The sequence below is a fragment of the Tenrec ecaudatus genome, chromosome 10 (genome assembly GCF_050624435.1).
Source record: "Tenrec ecaudatus isolate mTenEca1 chromosome 10, mTenEca1.hap1, whole genome shotgun sequence".
NCBI lineage: Eukaryota > Metazoa > Chordata > Mammalia > Afrosoricida > Tenrecidae > Tenrec > Tenrec ecaudatus.
Genome location: NC_134539.1, coordinates 20,606,947 through 20,623,148, shown reverse-complemented (window position 1 = coordinate 20,623,148; position 16,202 = coordinate 20,606,947). Strand labels below are relative to the sequence as shown.

The 16,202-nt window shown below is 41.9% G+C and overlaps 1 protein-coding gene across 4 annotated transcripts in view; it reads right to left on the bottom strand.

Moving 5' to 3' along the window:
* The window catches only part of FOCAD (focadhesin), a 288,437-nt gene that overhangs the window by 100,286 nt on the left and 171,949 nt on the right, over nucleotides 1-16,202 (bottom strand). For all 4 annotated transcript variants that reach the window (XM_075559987.1, XM_075559990.1, XM_075559989.1 and 1 more), the window contains 4 exons: nucleotides 13,986-14,120; nucleotides 11,735-11,785; nucleotides 10,665-10,748; nucleotides 3,022-3,154 (listed from right to left, as the gene is read on the bottom strand). In XM_075559987.1, the coding sequence (XP_075416102.1) occupies nucleotides 3,022-3,154; nucleotides 10,665-10,748; nucleotides 11,735-11,785; nucleotides 13,986-14,120 (403 nt within the window). The remainder of the gene's footprint in view (nucleotides 1-3,021; nucleotides 3,155-10,664; nucleotides 10,749-11,734; nucleotides 11,786-13,985; nucleotides 14,121-16,202) is intronic.

Below are 16,202 nucleotides of genomic sequence, written 5' to 3'. Positions count from 1 at the left end.
AGGAGAGACCAACTCCACACCTGCCCAAGGACTATTCCTATGAGGTAGCTGTCTGACATGACGCGCGACAGTCTATTTCTCTGCTGGGCTCAATACTCTGCTGCAATGGCCACTCAGAACTCACAGACAACACTCACAATTATGAGCTGTATCTTAGGGAAGTGAACAGGTTACCACAAGTCAGGTTCAGAAAGAAAATGAACAGACAGTCCTTTTACTGGAGGGTCTTTTCTCAGTCATTCCAGCAGGCATGTGTCTCCCTGGTCCTTAGCCTCTCTACCATGTGACCCCATGACCCTTACCCTGCTCTAGGAAGTGTTGCAAAGCTGCTGTGTTGTTGTTGTTGGGTGCCATCATAGCAACGCAATGCACAACAGAAGGAAACACGGCCCGATCCGGCGCCATCCTCCCAATTGTTCCTATACCTGAGCTGACTGATGTAGCCACTGTGTCGGTCCAGCACATCGAGGGCCTTCCTCTTTGTCACAGCCTCTTCCCTTTACCAATATGATGTCCTTCCCCAGGGACTGATCTCTCCTGACAATATATCCAAAGTATGTAAGACGAAATCTTGCCATCCTTGTCTCCCGTGGTGCACTCTGGCCTTACTTCTTCCAATACAGATCGCTTTGTCCTTTTAGCAGCCCATGGTACTTTCAATATTCTTTTCCAGTACAATTTGAATGCGTTGAATCTGCCCTTTGACATTTTCTATTCTATTTGACTTCATCATTTCTTCCATTTGCTTTAGCTACTCTATAATTAAGAGCAAATTTCAGAGTCTCTTCTGCTATCCACTTAGATGCGTCCTTGCCAGTCTTTTGAATGACCTGTTGATTTGTTCAAGCATGACGTCTTTGATGCCCTCCCACAGCTCATCAGGTCTTCTTTCACTATTGCTCCATCTCACACCTGTTCTGGAGATGTTCTAGAAATCTAGGAGGGATAGGCTCACGGTTGTGTTTTGACTCATGCAGGTTTGTTTTAATTTTATCCAGCTTTAGCCTGAAGTTACGTTTGACAAATTGATGGTCTGTTCTACATTCAGCCCCTGGTCTGGTGTTAGCTGCTGATCTTGATTAAGCTTCTCCATCGTGTCTTCCCACAGATGTGGCTGATTTTATTTCTGTGAATTCCATCTGGGGATGTCTACTGTATTAAGGTATCTGCTATTCGCAAGTCACTGGTTGTTCAGAATTCGATCACATGATAGAAAACTGCTATTTTGCTGATAAATGCTCAAAGGGAACCAGCCCCACAATGCAAGCCACCCACCTGCCCAAAGCTCAAAAGGCTTAGCGAGGAAGGAGGAATGGAAACAGTTAACACAGGAGAAATGGCGATAAGCAATGCTATTGTGTGGGGATTACAACCAATGACATGGAGCTACATTTGTATGAATTGTTGGATGGAAAACTGTAAGCTTCACCCAATTCACAATTAAAAAAGAAAGTTTTCAAATAAAAAAGAAGAGACAGGCATGTGGGGCCAGAAGACACGAGATGCCCAACAAACAACCTGACAGGAGACTTGGTTTATAATTGTGTCATTTTCCCGTGTGCCACTAGAGGCTGCCCAACGCAGAAGCAGAACTAACAGACACAAACGAAAAAAGTCGTGTGCACTAGCGAGGGAAAGAAGGAAGCCAGTGCAGGAGGAGTGAAAACCGCGTCCAGCCAACTACATTCAAATTTCACTCTGAGTAGATATAAAACCATGATTAAGTTAAAAGCAGCAAGTATGCTCTGGAGGATCTGCCATTTGCCCAGTTTTGTTCTTCCGACAAAGAAACCTCCCAGCTGCAGCCAGCCTTCTCCAGGTCACAGCCCTGTGACACCTGTGGGGGATGTTTGGCACTTGCTTCTCCAAGTCCACCCCTCATTCTTCCTCCCCCTGTTCTGTGCCTGAAGGGGTGTATCCCCATGGAAGCTGCTGGTAGGAGCCCCGAGGGTAGAAACAGTAAAGGTTGGGAATGCATTCCCCAGACATGCCACCAGGATTACGGCAGGCCCCCTGCATCCTTCTTCTGAAGGTCAGGGCCCCCTTCTCTCCCTGCCATGGAGTCACTGCTAACTCCCGGTGACCCCGGTGGGTTTCCTGAGGCTGTACCTGATTAAAGGAACAGGAAGCCCAGTCGTTCTCCTGAGGCGCTGCTGGGGGTTTCAAACTGCTGACCATATGGATCGGAACTCAACACGGAAGCACTACAGCACCAGGACCCCATACAGCCCCTTAGACAATGCTATCTTGTGATACAGATACTCTGTCGTAATCTGGTAAATGTTCCCTCTCTTTGCCCCTTCAGGCCAAAGGAAATCAACTACTCTGGGTTGATTCACAAGTCCCTATGAAATTCCCTTAACTTGATAACACAATTGCACACAGTCCCTTTATTAAAGTCTTCTCAGTGACTCTGAATATGGCCTCCCTTTGCTGTCAGGAACCTGACAATTTGGGAACGGAAGGCATGCAATTACAGGCCATACACTCCGATCCCTGCGCACATATGTGCACACGTATACATGCTTCAAGCTGGGCATGAGCATATTCTGTTCAAAGTTCATTCATTAATCATCTGTATGTAAGATTAGAGGGCCCATGGTGAGGAAAGAAATTTTGAATGATCATTTCATTTAGTTTATATAATCAAGAACCATTATTTAAGTGTTTGGCTCAAATCATGGTTCCTGATTATATCAGCTAAATGGTTGCCACTGCACATTTTGTCACTGAGATGGTTATTTGAACTAATTTTCCAGTTCAATTTTACCCATCTAATTTCCCCTTTCCTTTCTCTCCCCATCCCCCCTACCCTCTTAGTGGTAGTTTTTCAGCCCTTACAGTTTCACGTCGTCCCTATGGAACAGAGGACACACTGAGCTGTTCAGTTTACAAGGACGTGCTTAAGATGAAAGCACTATGACCTTGTACATGCTACATAAGAACACAGTTCATCAGCTCAGCTGGGTGACACCACTGAAGAATGCCAGCTTCCTTGCCACTCCAGAGTGCAGCGGTCACCTGGGAGCACCGAGGGAGCGGTGAGCGACAGCAGTTTCAGGTAGCAATGGCCGGGGACTGAAAGGTCGACATCCACCTCATCGCCCTCAGCCTCTTCACCAGGCTCATCAGAGACAGGGATTTCTGGTCTGATCTGAAACAACAGCAAGTGATGCCGTGAGAGAACGCTCTTCCCTGTGTCAAATTTGAATAACCGAGTGAGAGTCCACCACCGTATAACGTCAAAAAAAATCATAATAAAAAAACAACAACCCTGGCTGTTTACTAGATTAACTGTTAAGCTCTCATCATCCCAGTCGATGCGCAATTGCAGGTCCCTGTGCAGAGCAAATCGTACTACAGTAAGAAAATCACCCTAAACCAACGTAAGCATGATTATTACAGAAAACTAATACCATTTTACACCATGAGACAATAAAAGGCAAACACTGACACATCCAATATACTACACTTCCATGGCCTATAATTAAATATTTGCCTTGTCTGACTAGTTCAGGCTTTGCTTTGTTTATTTTTTTTTTAATTTGTGATACTAGCCCACATCTCTAAGCCAAATCTTAAAAGCCTCCAACAGAATGTGTAGGAGGGCCGGTGGGGATGGGGGTGGGGGATGCTTAAGATGCATTTTCTTTTTTCTTAAGACTCGGCGGATTGTGACTATGGAATATAAAACACTGACCATACTTTACTGTGTTATCTTTTCAATTTGCAAGAGTTTGGGGTAGTTCTGTGATTAGTTTGTTTGAACCAAAAGTTAAAAAAAAATGAAGGAAGAGTACCACTACTGTAGTTTCCTCGTGGTATAACTGTTAATTAATTTTTAATACTTTCAATGACACATCATCATAATGCTCACATGGAAACAATCAAGCATCAGGGGAGGAAATCAAAATATATAAAAGTCATTGCTATAACCATAAAGTGCCAGAACCTAGCCATTACCATTAGCCTGTCTCCCGGAGTTATTTTTAGAAATAATGAACAATTCTTGCAGACTGCCTTCTTCATAGGCCCCCAAAGGACTATTCCATCGAGGAACTGCCCTGAGTCAGGATTCTTGCAGGGAATAAAAGACAACAGAGAAGAAATGCTTCTCTTAAGTGTAATAAGCTCCACTCCAATGAAGTCTTTCAACCATAACTAGTGTTCTCTTTGGTTCTTCAGTCGTCAAGGAAGGGTAAAACCCTCCTGACTCCCTGAGAGCTTTCCAAGCCAAGACCTCATTCTGATTCACTCTTGAGGAGCTATTTCTCGAGGGCCGAGCCAGCCATCATTTCAGAGCTAACAATCAGGCTGTCCCCCTGATACGGCATGAGAGCATTTGTTGACATCGCTGCCCACCAGAGAGACTATTTTCAAACCTTTGAAAAATCTTTCGGTTCTGACAAACGGAATTGCCAAATGCCCTTGGTCATAGAACATACTCGGAATCTAACAGGTTTACCATTATTAAGGGTGTATTCATGATTCAAACCAGGTCTAGTTGCCTAAAAATGTCCTGAACAAGAAGTTGGCTCTAGACCGCTTTGCTGTGTGTTCTGACTTGTTACACAAACTCAAAGTAGTTTGTGAACAGCCTCCTGAAGGAAACAAGTCATTGCTCTTGGCTGGGATACATATCAGCTGGAGTCGAGACAGACTACTACTGTCAGTGCACCCCGACATACTGTGCAGCCCAGCCCTCCCCAGCGCTGGTAAACTCTGGCACATGCCACACTCATAGGTGACAGGAGACTTGGGGAGGTGTTGTGCAGAGGCAAGTACTTTGGCCAGGGTGCAAATGCAGAGGGCTAAGACGAGACTGTGGACACTGAGAGTAAAAATGTAAAGTAGCTTTACCACCTCAAAAAGATAGCTTGACAAAAAAAAGGAAATATAGTTACCATATCGCATAGCAATTCCACTCATAGGTAGCTGAGGGAAACAAAAATATATGCACACAAGAACTTGCGCACAAATGCTAATAGTAGTATTTTCCATAGTTGTCCCAAGTGGAAGCAACTCGAACGCATGAACAAAATGTGGTCTGTCCATACAATGGAATATTAGTTAACCAAATCAACTATCAATATATGCCAAAGTATAAATGAGCCTTATAAATATGTTCTAAGTTTTTAAAAAAGGCAGTCTTAAAGAACCTGGTAATATTCCATTTATGTGAAATGTCAAAAAGACAAATTCAAAGAGAAGGTAGAAGCATGGGTTCCTTAGAGCTGGGGAGTTAAGAATGAAGTGGGGACTGCATGTAAACAGCATTTCTTTTAAGGCAGACAAAAATATTACCAAATGGGATCATGGTGATAGTGGCATAAAAATATGGTGGTGATCTACTAAAGCCCCTGAGTTACAAACTCTAAATTGGTTAATTGTATGGTATGTGATTTATATCTCAATAAATAAAGGGTTTTTGAAATAGAAAGGAAGAAACAAGAGAGAGAGGAAGGGCAGCAATGAAGGAGGAGACTATAATTCAAAGTGAAAAGGAGAAAGAAGGGGAGGGAGAAAAGAGGGGGAGGAGAGGGAGAAGATGAAAAAACAAAACACAAAAAGAAAACTGACCAACGTCTTAAGCTGTGTGAGGCAAACCAAATGACCCAGAGCTTCCAAATCCAGAATCGGTCAGGCTATCACTTCCTTAGGATTAAAGGGTACCATATTTGTGCACATTTTGTCCTTTGAAGTAGTTCAAATGACTCCCAGCACCAAGGCCTTCAATGTCTCTGAGAGTCACTATAGAGAGCTGATGTGATTCGCTGCTGTCCAGAGAGTGCCAACGCACATGGCCCGATGGGTGAGAGAATGGAACATAACCTTGCCCTGCACCATCTTCACAAGGGCGGCTGTATTTCAGCCCGCTACTAAAGATCAGAGGAAGAGAATTGACTCATGCATCCATTTTAAACTGTCTAGTTTCACACATAACTGGGGCCTACCCTAGAGTGTCTGCTATGAAGGCGATGACATGTTTCTGCATAGCTCATATGCACATATCTTAACAAATAAATCACAACTACACTGCAATTTAAGTATAAATGACAGGTTTTACATACATATGGGCCAACCAGTCCTTTAATTTGTTTACACAAAGATAAGTTGATTCTCTGTGGCAACTGACCACTTTGTGTCCTATCACAGTTCCATTATCCATCTTTCCTGCACTGCTCACTGAAGTACTTGTTCGTTCCAGCTTCACGTTGCTAGCTTCAATATTTTCCCTTTGTTTGCATACAACAAACAAACAAGATAAATGTGAGCACAACTAGGGAGAGGCAAGAGGAGGCGATAACAGAGTACTGGTTGAAGTCCTAACATGTTGGCAATAATACTGCATTAACTGCTGTGCTAGTTAGGTTTGTTGTGCCAGCCTGGCCAATGGGAACATGTGGGATTAATCAGGTGGCAGTTTGACTGCTGCCCCCCTTGCTCTCTGGTGTTCCGACCAGCGTGCTGCTGCTTTAGCTTGGTCTCTGCCTCATCCTGGGAGCTACACTACCTATGGGCCATGCCAACCCGTGGATCATGTTGCTAAAGCTTGAGGCTCCTTCGAGTCCTGCTTTGCCATGCTGCTGGTGCATACATCGCAGTTTGAAGCTGGTGGATCCTGCTGCCTTGCAGTCAGTGCTTGAGTTCCACATCCCATCCGGGTCTGTTCTGCTAAGCTCCTGAGCTACTGACTGTTGCTGACCCACCCTGGTGCTTGCTGCCTGTGGCAGACTTTGCCTGCCTTGCCAGAGGGAGGACTCTGCTGTCTGCTTCCTTGACCTTGGACCCAGCAGGCCATGTGAGTCGAAGGACTTCCAGTATATTAACTGTTCCATGAAAACTCTGCCTAACATAGTTACTAAAACAGCCAAGAAAAATGACTTGTCCATTTAAAACACATACATATCACTACCATCACAACAGTAGAAGAAAACCCTTCCATTACTAATACGCTTATTGAAAAAAAGTATATAATGATAAATTACTTTTGAAATCTGCTTCCAACTGAATACTGGAGATATATCTTTACAAAATGCCTCACTGGATGGTGGTTCCAAACCTGATAACTTTTCAATCACCTTTCTCTATATATAAAATCTCCAAAACTGTAAGCGCCTGAGTGTAAACAGAAGATGCTATTTGGGACATGTCAAGTGTCTGCATAAACTCATTTTAAAAGAGAAATAGCCTCTGATAAATGCAGTGATATTCATTTAAATCTCAGCCAACAAGTTTACACCATATTTATAGCAAGACTGTATGCATAATCAGTTCTTCTATATTACTCACTCCAGAAATCAACACAACAATCTATCTGTAGGTCTCTATCATGGGAAGTTTAATTTTAAATTATCTATTTCTTAATGAACCAAAGTCAAGAGAGAAGCCAGTCTTCTGCCTGAATGTTTCACCATATCTGATTATTTTATAAGAAAAACTGTTCTATATAAGGGTGTGTGTGTGTGCGCGTGTCTTTTGGGAGCTGGAGGTGTTACGGAAAAAGGACAGATAGCTAAGAACCTAAAAAGCCGAAGGGAAAATTTTTTGTGTTTATTTTTCAACATTAGAGTAGAATCAACAGACTTTCAAAAAATCCCCTAAATTTTGGTACCAGTGTTAGATTAACAAATATAAATTGGTTATCAATGGTATTTGTACAACCTAAAAAAACGTGTGTATCATTCAATAGACCTACCTCATAAGACATTGTCTAGTATTTAGTAGACTTCAACTAAACAATCAATACAAACAGAGCCTGTAGATCACTGCTAAGTCTACAGGATTTCCCAATAACAAACCAATGACAAGAAAGATGAATTTGGCATTTAAATTCCTAACTCATATGCTATCTCATTCAGGTCCACTATCCACTGACATTTTCCATCCCACCAAAGGGTAATGATTTGCTCAATCCTAAATATTCCTTCTGATGTCTCTGCCAATCCCTGTTGCTACCTTTGTTCTACCCAGCCTCTGAAATGTCGATTGCCTTTGGTGCAAAGTGGACACTCTTTTAATGCAAAGAAGAAGTTTGGTTTATGCATTATAAAAGTCCCTGAATGGCAATGACTTTTCAAGCATTTGAAAATATGCTTTCATAGAAAATTAGCCTCTATTTGCCATCACTTGCATCATTGCTAAGGCAGAAGTGGAGAGATGACTAAATTGCTAACTGAGGGGGACCTGGGTGTGATGTAAACACCTTGACCTCTTTCTGGGCTTTTGGTCTCTAGATGCGGTCGGGTGAGTTCAGTGTGGTATGGCCACAACATGGTCTCTGGGAATGTAAAAAGCCTCGCTCTAAAGAAGCAGTGCATGAAACAAAAATAAGAAGAAGGAGGTATGAAAAAAAAAAAGAAGGAGGAGGTATGTGCAGTCTTGGAAGTGATGATCATCCAAGAATCAACATCAGAGTAGATGACCTTTAGGATCATGTGTATTCCCCTCATGCCAACCAGAGTTGAGAAGATCCACCATAGTGAGAAACTGTTACTCTGGGGAGTAGATTACATCCTAGAAAGGAGCTGGGGATGGAAAAAAGAGAGATCAAAAAGCAAGCTTTAAAAAGATAAGCCTATATGAGCTTTCCTGTGTAGTTCTTTGCACTCTGATTGTGAAAACCCAAATATATATAGAAATTCTAACCCCGAGGACATTACTGCTCTTCATGCTGGAAAGTATAAAGAGGTATTGAAGGCCATTCAGGAATTACAGGTTGTAGAAGAGGTGGATTAAAGAAGGAGCTAACATTTGACTGATGTAGCTAGCATTTAGTTGAGGATAAATTCTCACAATCATAATCAGAAACTGGAAAAGAGCCTACCATCCAGGGCCAGTGACCTTCCATAGGGAGTCTGAAGCTGCCATCTACGGAAGCGGATGGCCGCCACTCTCTGGCTGGTGGGGAAAGGACCGCAGAGTAGAGGGCAGTCTAAGCTTATCAGTATTTTAAAAGAAAGAGTTTGAACACTTAAGACAACGCGAGAGTTATTTACTATAAGATATTACTCTAACTGGAATACATTTCTGCAATAAAAGCTGAAAGTAAAGGTAGCTGCTGCCACATAAATCAGCAGTAGCTTATTAACAATGAAAATAATTTTTTTAAAAAGGCATCTTTCCAGATGCTGTGGCCAACCTCCTGGGGAGAGTTTTAATACTAAACTTAAGTGTAGAGTTATTTCTTCCTTAGCTGCTATCTATATTTCCAGTTACTGGAGCATAGTCCGAAGTGTCATCTTTTTATTTTATGGATCACAGAACATCTTTTTGTAAACATTCTCATTTGTGAAAATGCATCCAATCTGAACAATCCAATGTTATGAACCCTCAAACAGTTGAGAAATCTTGTGCAATTTAAGAGTTGGTTTTACAAGAGCTTGTCTTTAGTCTCCTTTATTTGTCATTAGTTGCCAGGAGAAGAAGTTTGCCTGGTTCCTATTGGCATCTAATCTCTTATAAAATTCAATCCAGAAGGGAAAAAAATCAAATCCATTTTAATGCCTGTACATCCCTAGGAATTATCCCTAGAAATGCATGCCAACCCTTGCTGCCACTGCACCTCATGGGCTAATTCTGAGTCACAGGACACATCACATCCATGCTAAAGGCATTTCATTGACATCTGTATGCACTCGAGCTGACAGTGAGACTAAATGCAAAAGCAGACGCTTACCTACATGTCTTAGATAAGAGAAATTACGGCAAGTTTTCAGTTTTGTCAAAACTGAAGATCATGTCATGTCAAGCACCACCTCTGAGAAGATGGTTATACTTCATCCAGTTCTTTGTGGCGAACATGTATCTCATTTTAAGGAGCAACGAAGGTAATGTGGGTTAGTCATCGGGCTGCTAATTGCAAAGCCAGTGGTTCAAACCCACTGCAGTTCCACGGGAGAAAGGTGAGGCTGTCTGTTCCTGGAAAGACTCAGGAACAGCAGGACTGGGGGCCGGTCCGCAGAAGCATTCGTTCTGACTGGCAGCACGCTCCTCATCGAGAGAAGCAGTACCAGCTGTCCCATTAGGGGTGAGCTCATTCAATGTTTGGCCGAATACTGCAGGAACATTTTTAAGCTGATAATTTTCTATGGTCCACAAATAATCTTATAAATACCCAAATGGGCTTTGGCAGAAAAAAAAGGTTGCCCACCCTGTTATACATTGCCCCCGTGAGTCAGGACAGACTTTTTGGCAGCAAGTTTGTGTTTTGGGGGTATACACTATTTCACACTGTGACGTCTCAATTCCTCCTCACAAACACAGGTCTCTTGCTGCACAGGTGGCATAAGAAGCTAGTCCATGCAGGCCAGGCTTGGATTTGAAGTTCTTCGGGGTGTGCTGACTTGGCAAAGGGGTTCCGACAGTGGCACAGCCTTTTTGGACAAGCCACTAGTGCAGGGGCGCAGCCAGCCACCGAGGCACATTGAGGAGCCTGCAAAAGCACCAAGCGTGCCTTCCATCTGCCCCCAAAGAGATTTAAATCCACTTTCAGTGATGACTAAGACCGCTACAGGCTTCTGCAGATGGACAAACTCGGGACTACACACGCTTACCTTTTGCGGACAGCATATCTGCAATTACGTAAGGAGCAGGAAGGATCTGCTAGGGAGGGGCTGAGATCTGCCAGTCAGCTACAGCAGTGAGAACGTCGAAATGCCTACCTGCTCAGGCAGATGAGGAATGGTGTGTTCCCCTGCCCGAAAGTTCGACAAAGACTTATATGCGGCATTTGCTACCACTGGGTCCTGGATGGGGGTAAAGGAAACGTGAACAAACAAATGAACAATCATGGCAAAAATATCAAGCCTAGAGAAAGACAGCCTTCCCTCGCCAGTGCCCAGGTTTTCCAATCAGTGCTTTCGGAATGACATTTAAGCCTGGGTCAAGAGGATATATACCTACAATTTCAGGAAAGAGATTAAGGAAGTGGAGTCTCATTTCTAAAGCAAATATGAAGGAAACTGTGAAAGGGCCTGACAAGGAAAATAACAAATGGGAAAACTATTTGCATTAAAGATTTTTCTGGACAGCATGTCCCTGTTACCAGAAAGACAATGCCACTCAGCGGAGGCTCAGAAGTGCTGTGATTTTTATCCGAGGACATTAAACATAAAGCAAATCGTAAGGGTGCAGGTCCCCACAGGATAAGATGGGCAATGGAATGAGTGTGAAGGTCAAGAGGCTGACAGGCCTGAGTTCCATCTCTGGTTCTCCACCTGCTAACTGGGCATGCCTGCTGGGATTTAAGCTCTGCCCTCTCTGAGCTCGGTATCGTGTTACCTACACTCCTTCTCTGTACTGCGTGATTGGAAGGGGCACATAAGAAATGTCTCCACAGAACTGGGAGTGCGCATGCAGACCACACCGTGGCGGAACAAACCTTGAAGGCAAAACAGAATCAATGGACTGAAAGGTTTGCGTTTGTTTGTATTTTTGGTCGGCATGCTTGTGACTCTGGAAAGGGATTAAAACGCTGAAGGGGAAGGGTCATCTGACGTCAGTGGCAACTGTTCTTCACATTTGTAAGATTCACAAAGTTTTAAGTTCACTTTATGAAAAAAATTACTAATAAACAGGATAATTTTTAAAGCTAAACATATTAATAGTCATGATGGTTTAAAAATCCTGAATCAATCATTTCAAAGGAGCTATGTCTTTTATCTTAAGAGTGTCACTTCACAATTCCCTTCCTAGCTTTGATGTGTGTCATTGACCCACCACGTGACAGTACCTTGTTTTGAGTGTGACTCCAGAGGAAGCTGAGGGCTTGAATTTTAAAATTCTGAAAAGTCAGTAAAGAACAGAAAACACATTGAACACAAAGTTAAAATGGAATGAATAAGCACTTTTTAATAAGCCACTCACCTAAAAGTTACACCAATAACTGACCCTGGACATGTATTTACCCATTAGTTACAAAATGAAAATACTTAAAAGTGGACTCATACTCTAAACACATGACTATTTTAAACACATTGAGGTGTTAAGCGTCTTACATTTCTAAGTCTAACCACGTCTTACTGAGTTCCTCAGGTCCAAGTACAAATGCCACGAGTCTCATTCAAGCCACTGCTGTCTCTGCTCTGAGCAGTCAAAGTCACGGCACACTTGAACATCGAGTGCGTGCGTGTGCGTTCGTGTGTGCCTGGCTGCTGGGTTGTCCACTCTTTAGGCTAATGACTATGTCTTTTTCATTTTGAATGTTCATGCCACAGAACCAAGAAAAGCTCCTCAAAGATGACACACAGCTCAGAGAACCGCTGAGCCGATAAAGGCTATTGCCGTCCTGCACCCGGTGTCCACTTCAGTCCAGGCATGTCTAACATCTGTCCTTCCACCCCATGTCGGGTTCTTCTGTAACCCTTGCACTTTCTAGTTCCCCAAACTTCAAGGGCATGCACCATTTTACTAATTCTTCACAGACCAAGTCAAAGAGCACCAACTGGAAGTTTCCTCAGATTCTTCCACGAATGCTGGTAACTTTTCCTACCACACTCCTTTGATTAACTATACTCATCAGGTATGATTTTAATTATCATTGCAACTCCTTTACTAAGCTTGGAGCTTCTGGAAAGAAGAGACTGACAACATGGTGAGATAAGCAAATGTCAACAATGAAGGTAGGAAGTTCTGGGTTCAGACACCACTTTTCCACTGAGTGCCGTATATACTCGAGTATAAGCTGACCCGAGTATCAGCCGAGGCACCTAATTTTAACCACAAAAACTGCATTAAAATGTGCTGAAAACCTTGGCTTATACATGAGTATCTACGGTAATTATAATCTTGGTCAAGTTACATGCCTGGTACATAGCAGCTATTCAATAAATATTTGTTTAATGAATAAGTGGATCTCACAATACTCTCTCTTCCTTTATTTCTTTATTCCACAATGAAGAAATATATACAAGGGAACACCCAAAAGTGTGGGAAAATGGAATTAAAAGATAATGGAATTTTTCTGTGAATGTTTTGAAGCCCCTCGTAGAATGTATCAGGCGCTGTGTTGGGTATTGTACCCTCATTAAGGATGGACTTGATTTTATTCAGTGTGCAGCAGTTAATGCTACGAGCACTATTCCGAAATCCACCCTGACCCTATGATCCAAAACATACAAGGGACTATTATTGCGAAGCTGTAGATTATCAGCCTATGAAGCAATAAGTGAGACTCAAAGTTCATGAAGGCTGCAAGTGAAAATCAATTGCTGCTCTTTGAAGAAACGGTAAGAAGAGATATAAGTGTGTTAGAGAATATGGCTTGTAAAGGTAGGGGCATAAATGTAATTCACTGCTCGCTGGCTCGTCATGTCACTCGAACAAAAGACACTATGGTAGATATTTATCAGAAATCTATAAATCTTACAGAAAAGACTCTTCCATTAAGCTTTTCAACACACTTTAATAACAAGTACTGAGTAAAGCTTCAAATTATTTCTTTCTCCTAAGATATATTTTACAATGGTCTTATAATATTAATATTAGAGATAATATTAAGAAAATGTGAATGAACATGTAAAATCCAAACTCTATGGAAAAACTGCTCGCAAAGGACAAATAAAAATACATCTCTACTACTGGGCAAATCTGCTCTGCCTTTGCTAAAGACTTGGTAAGTTAGTCTGAAATGTTAACATCAATAAAATGAATTTAAAAGTATTGGCCTTATGGACCCTGTTGCTATAGAAAGATGATTTTGCACATACTGACTTTTAAAAATTACCGCCATACTGTTATAACACATTATAACATTACTGTAACACCTTCTCATTATAATTGTTGTTTGGGAAGTGAGAACACTTGGCATTGCCAAGGGCAGACATCCTCCTACTCCTGACAGCCCATGAAGGTACCCGCATGTTCTTAGAACAAAAATAAGAGGGCTTTTTGAAAAGAACCGATGATAGTTACTCTAAAAGCGATTCCATCAGACACACCTCCCCAATATAGAAACAGGAGACTCGTGGGCTCCCCAGACGTACCTCGTATTCAACTGTATTGACTGTTAAGGAGGGAACCAGAGCAAACAGTTCACTGAGGGTCTTCACAATGAGAGGTCTTGTGTCACAGCTCAGCTTGGGGGAGAGCGCGTTCCAAGTCGAGCGGATGCAAACAACCTGCGAAGCAAATTAAAAAGTGCCAATACGGAAAGAAATCCCAACTTACAGGGAGTCTTTAGTTCAGGGTACTGGCCTCATGTTATCAGGGAGTTTAGAAGAGGCCAAGGACATTCCTAGAAGTTAAAGTTTGATAAAAGGCCACCCTCAGAAGAAATTACTCAAACTACTACAAACTGCTGAAGAAGATTCAGCCTGCCTCACAAAATTGCTTTTTGACCACATAACTTTTATTTTTTGGGTGGGGGTAGTTTTTATTTATTTATTAAAAGATCATTTTATTGGGGGCTCTTAAAGCTCTTGTAACACTCCATACATCAATTGTATCAAGCGTATTTGTACATATATTGCCATCAGTATTTTCTAAACATTTACTTTCTAATTGAGCCCTCGCTATCAGCTCCTCTTTTTTCTTTCCATCCCCCTTCCCACTTATTATTATTTTCATATCTGTCTCCCTCCCCCCAGTTTGGTTTTCCTCCCCTTAGGCGCAGGGGCAGTATGTGGTTTTGTGTCTGTCATTGCGACAGGATCCCCCTTCCTCCTCCTCTCACCACCTTCGCCCTACCCTCCTGATATTGATAGTCCCATGTCTGTTCCTGAGGGTTTCTCTGACCTGGATTCCATGTGTCGTGAGCTCTTATCTGTGCACATGCTCTGGTCTGGCCCACAGTAAAAGGCAGGACTGGGGTCATGATAGTGGGGTGGGTGTGTGTGTGTGTAAGCCTCAAAGAACCAGAGGAATATTGTGTGTTTCACTGGTGCTATACTGTGCCCTGGTTGACTCATCCCTTCCTTGTGACTCTTCTGTGAGGGGATGTCCTATTGTCTATAGACAGGTTTTGGGTCTGATCCAGCCCCCCTCGTTATCAACAATATGTTTTCTTTTCTGTTTGTTTGTTTTGTGACCACATTACTTTGGTTAAACAAAGAAATTCTCTCCCATCCCTTCTTTATGCCCCTTGCTCTATCCCTCCCTCCCCACAGCGCTTCACTCCTCCCTGACCCCATCTAAAGACCTACAAATTGATTTCCAGATTACTATATACATTGTCCAAGAAACATTCTCTGAGGGGTGAGATAATTCTAGAACATTTCTAAAACTGGACTCCACAGTTCTTGTATTTTTCTCAACCTGGCTGAAACCACATTACTATTCAGAAAGTGAGAATGTTAGTATACATAACTCTAGGACTGATCAAACTACTTTAAAAGCTTTTAAAGGAGACAGGAAAGTAATTGTGTTACTTAAAATTATAATTTGAAAAAAAATTAAAATAAATAAAAAATTATAATTTGAGATAGTATATTTAAAGTACTTTAGATATTTTAAAAGAAGTTAAATTATAAAATAAAAGTAAAGCAACCTGACACACAGACCCCCCAATATATTCTTGTTTTAACTTCACCTAAGATCCCTGGTGGTATAATGGTTACCCATTGGGCTGAGATCCATGTGGTCACCAGTTCAAAACCACCAGCAGCTCTGCGGGAGAATGACTGGACTTTATCCTTCTCGTAACAGATACAGTCGTGAAAACCCGCAGGGGATTACTGTGAGCACTGATTCATGGCAGTGAGTTTTTTTGTTTGGGTTTTGATTTTTTGGAATGTGCTGAAATTAAATAGTCTTTATTCATGTCAAGATCTGAATTTAAGGATATTGAAATGTCATTGTAAGCTTAAGTCCCAGATGCTCTCTCCACTGATGGATGTTTGATTAAAATTTTAAATTATTAAAATTTACCTGGGTGTCAGATCAGTTGCATAGTTCAACAAGAATTATTTTTTTCCTACAATACTCTATTTTCTCCAATGCTCTTTAAGCTCCTTTAAACACACACAATTTGTCTCCATCTACAAATATAAGTTATTCAGCAAAATGACATGGGTGAGTATGTAGGAAGGATAAAAATTAAATGCATTTACAGAGATTTAAGAACACAGATTCAGGAGAGGCTCAAGGGAAAAGATAGAAGAAATAGTATTTCTTTTAAATATGTACATATATAAATATTTTGTTGTGGTTTGGGGAACGTTTACCCAGCAAATTGGCTTCCCACTTAATAATCTGTATACATA